This window comes from Micropterus dolomieu, linkage group LG12 (assembly GCF_021292245.1).
Source record: "Micropterus dolomieu isolate WLL.071019.BEF.003 ecotype Adirondacks linkage group LG12, ASM2129224v1, whole genome shotgun sequence".
Classification (NCBI taxonomy): domain Eukaryota; kingdom Metazoa; phylum Chordata; class Actinopteri; order Centrarchiformes; family Centrarchidae; genus Micropterus; species Micropterus dolomieu.
Window position 1 is genome coordinate 25403822 of NC_060161.1, and position 3795 is coordinate 25407616.

Below are 3795 nucleotides of genomic sequence, written 5' to 3' on the forward strand. Positions count from 1 at the left end.
GTTGGCTGGGCTCAGGAGCAGAGGGAGAGAGAGCACACGGGGGAGAAAACACAGAGAGGCGGGCAGAGAACCAGAAACCAAGGGAAAAAGCAGAAAAACTGATAAAAAGTAGAAAAAACCAGGACACTCACTGTCAGCCGGGCTGCCACCACAACAAAAGGGGGGTTGTTCACTTTACAAATAAACAGTTCGCATACATGACACAACTGATTTATGTTCCTTCTCTGAAAATATGTCAGTCGTGTAGAATTATTCTAATCTTGATGGATGTTTAATTTTTAAGTCTCAGTCATGTTAAGAGCAAAGGAAGTTGTTATGTTTTGTCTGGAAACTCCGCCCACTGGGAGCACCTCTTTGAATGAAAACTTCAGGAGGGCGCCATTTTTTCGATTCGGTCGGTTGAATTCATCAGTCTGGACAGCTCTTCACACAGGAAAGGTAATACAACTTTGTCATGTTGGTCAGAAACAGATGTAAGTTAGTCACGTTAGGTGCATCATTTTGACTGTGTTGAGGTTTTTATCTGCCAGTAACATCAAGCGACATGAATTAGTCAATGTCAAAGTCAAGGTTAGCTAACGTTACCACTCGCTAGCGTTAGCTTTGCTAAAGCCAGGGTCCCGAAATTAACTTTTTGGCTCACCTGCCACGGGGACTGGTAGATGAAAAAATCCACCAGCCAAGCATATTTTTTACCGGCCAAATCACATATACATTAATTTCAGTACATTTAATTGATATGGTATTTTTAATGAATAAGTGTACATAGAAGTCAAAACAGAGCAACAAATAGTAAGACATGGAAGAGGTGGCACTAGCGCTCATAACAGTACATTTGAAGGTTTTGTAAAACTATCAGAACTTAAACCTCATAGTCATCCGACGACTCACTCTCTACCGCAATTACTTTTTGCATGGTCCATGAATTCTGGCCTCCTACTCCTAACAGAGTTTTGGTGCCACAGCATCACAGCTTTGCTTGGATCATACTCCTTGATCTCTGGAGAGGACAGCTGGACTATAAGGAGATCTGACAATGTATCAGACTTCAGGTTAGAGCGCCAATCGGTTTTCACCTGTTTCATGGTACTAAAACCTCTTTCACATTCCGCTGTGGAGGCAGGGAAGGACAGGACAAGGTCAACCAATGCCAGCAAATCAGGGCAGGAATGCTGATGGATCCTGTTGACATGGAACCAAGATATCTTCTCCAGGGACTGAGGCTCTTGGTATATCAGCACCTTCAGGACTTTCCACTGGTCAGGGATTCTTTCAACATGAATGCCAGAGGCCTCAAGGACAGGCTTGAAGTGGTCCACCAAGGTTTCCAGTTCAGAGTCACCAAAATCTAGAATAATGTTATACAACATTACAACAAGCATCATGCAGTTTTACTTCTCAAACTATAAGAATATGATCATGAACCTAAACCTAACCTGACTGCCCTGTAATACAAAACATAAAGTAACCTGCTACTGCATCTCCTGACTCTGGCCAGTTGGTGAAGCTGACCAGCTTGGTTGCACACAGGACCCCTACACTGGCATCCTGGAACCTGTCAGTCATACTCTTCACTAAACTGTCAAGCATTTTGTCCTGTGAGACGACGTGGGTCTTTATGTCACCTCTGGTCAGTGAAATTCCCTCATAGCTGTTGCCCATTGTGGCATTCATCATGGGCCCTTTTCTGATGATAAAAGAAACTCTTTCACATTCTCCCTCTCTTATTGATGTAATAATTTCTCTTAATTCTCTTTAAGTATTTCTTATTGCAGCTTTAATTCACATACTTGGATTTGTACTTCTTAAGTACGGCCTGTGTTGAGCACAATGAGCTGTGGGCTTCTGCTATGGTGATTGTGGACCTCTGCAGACAGGCAGACAGGTTGCTCAGGTGGGTTAGTGTGTCATGCAGGAAGCCACAGAAGCGGACAACAACAGCCTCCCTCACAGTACTGTAGTATTTCCTGGCCTTGGCTTGCTGGACAACTCTGACATTTTGGGCATCAGCAGATTGAATCTAAAATGCATAAAGAACAAAGACATACAAATAGACAATTACTTGCTGTTAAAAAAGAATAATGACATGTTTTATTAGTGTTTCATTGACTAATTGTTATATTACTTTAGTTATTTACTTGACAATTCACATTACATATTGATGATGATGTTTGGAGTACATAATATACTGTAGAAATCTAGACCAATACCTGTTCCAGGTGCTGGACAAGCCCCTGGTAACCTCGCAGAAAGTGATCAAGGGCACGCAATAGGTGTCCTACCCATCGAGTCCCACTAATTCTGGTGGGCACCAGTGGTGTGTGCCCAAGAGCCTGGAAGCTGTTTACGAGGTTTGCCCTGTTCAGCGAACTGGTGTGGTAGAATGTGTAGAGCCCACTGAGGAGGTCTTCTATTTTCTGAAACATCACGTTGGAACAGATGGCATCAGAAAAGGCCAGTTCAAGGCGGTGTGCCATACAGTGGATACCGATGATGTAGGCCCTGTCCCCCTTCAGCCGGCTGACCACACCACTCTTGGCTCCAGTCATAACAGCAGCTCCATCAGTTCCCAGAGCGACCAACTTGCTCTCCCACTCATCACACACTCCCTCCATGATGTCACTGATGGCTTTACTTATATGTGCGGCATCTGCCTTCTCCACTGCATTAATTCCAACAAACTTAGACTCGATCTTGCCCTTGTGACAGAATCTGACATACACTAACTCCTCCTCTTTCACAGGGCTGTCTGTGGAGCCATCAGACATGATGGAGAGAAATTTTGTGTTTTTTAGATTTCCTCTGATGTTGTTTCTCTCCACCTCTGCAATATAATGCATAAACTCTTTGGCCTGCTTCTCATTTCTGTATGTTGACCCCACAGAAAGTACTTTTTGTTCATCCAAACTGCAAAAATCAAGCATCCAAATTAATTCAATAACAATTACAATCATGTTAAAGAATTTTTCACAGTATGAATGCTAGCCCATAGCTTAAGGTGACCATATTTTGATTACCAAAAACCAGGACACTCGGCCCTGCAAAACAGATAGCTACTCAAATGATACTCAAAGTTTACTCAAATTTCAATTGTTCTTTAATTTCAATACATTTAAAATAGGCTATGCCTCCTCTGTAGACACAGATTCAGATAGGCTTCTCAGAGGTTACTCAACATGTTTTATTATGACAGGTTTTAAAAATAATGAATGAAATGATGACAGAAATAATGTCTCTTCTGTATTAGAAAAATAAATATATAAATAATAAATAACTAAAAATACCTCCAAATTGAACAAAAATAGCTCTCACAAACTTACAAAAACGAACTAACAAAATATATTTATATCTTTAGTTTTCTTCCTCTTTATCCTGTTTTTCTTCCTCATCCTCCATTTTTGCCCATATATTTTGCTGTAGAGCTGATCTTTCCCAGCAGTTTTTTGAAAATTTATTCATTTATAAAAAAAAAAAAAAAAACAGCCAGGGTGGCCAGGACAGGACGTGAAAACAGGACATGTCCTGGGAAACCAGGACTGATGGTCACCCTACCATAGCTTCATATAAAATGTTAGTCTAGCAAACATTACAGGAGGAAAAACAGTTTCACTTACTCGCACATCCACTCGAAGTCAGAAAGTGGCCTGGCCTTCTTGCCAATGGCATGTACAGTCCTAAACAGTAGCTTCATCTTCTTGCTGGTCTGCTCTGACATTGCCATTAGCGCTGTCACAGAAGTTTTCGAGAGTAGAGGCTCAGATTGAGCCAGAGACACAGACACGCAGGCAATGTGAC

At 41.7% G+C, this 3795-nt stretch overlaps 1 protein-coding gene and 1 long non-coding RNA gene across 3 annotated transcripts in view; one reads left to right on the forward strand and one right to left on the reverse strand.

Moving 5' to 3' along the window:
• Positions 1-309: 309 nt before the first annotated feature.
• LOC123980871 overlaps positions 310-3795 on the forward strand; it is a 12960-nt gene continuing 9474 nt past the window's right edge. For both annotated transcript variants that reach the window (XR_006827578.1, XR_006827579.1), the window contains exon 1: positions 310-438. This is a non-coding gene — a long non-coding RNA (uncharacterized LOC123980871). The remainder of the gene's footprint in view (positions 439-3795) is intronic.
• On the reverse strand, positions 768-3742 carry LOC123980869 (zinc finger protein 862-like). The gene is made up of 5 exons (XM_046065422.1): positions 3615-3742; positions 2211-2907; positions 1791-2020; positions 1470-1687; positions 768-1348 (listed from the first exon to the last, which is right to left on the reverse strand). The coding sequence occupies exons 1-5, from the start codon at positions 3719-3721 to the stop codon at positions 888-890; spliced, it is 1713 nt and encodes a 570-aa protein (XP_045921378.1). The 5' UTR covers positions 3722-3742; the 3' UTR covers positions 768-887.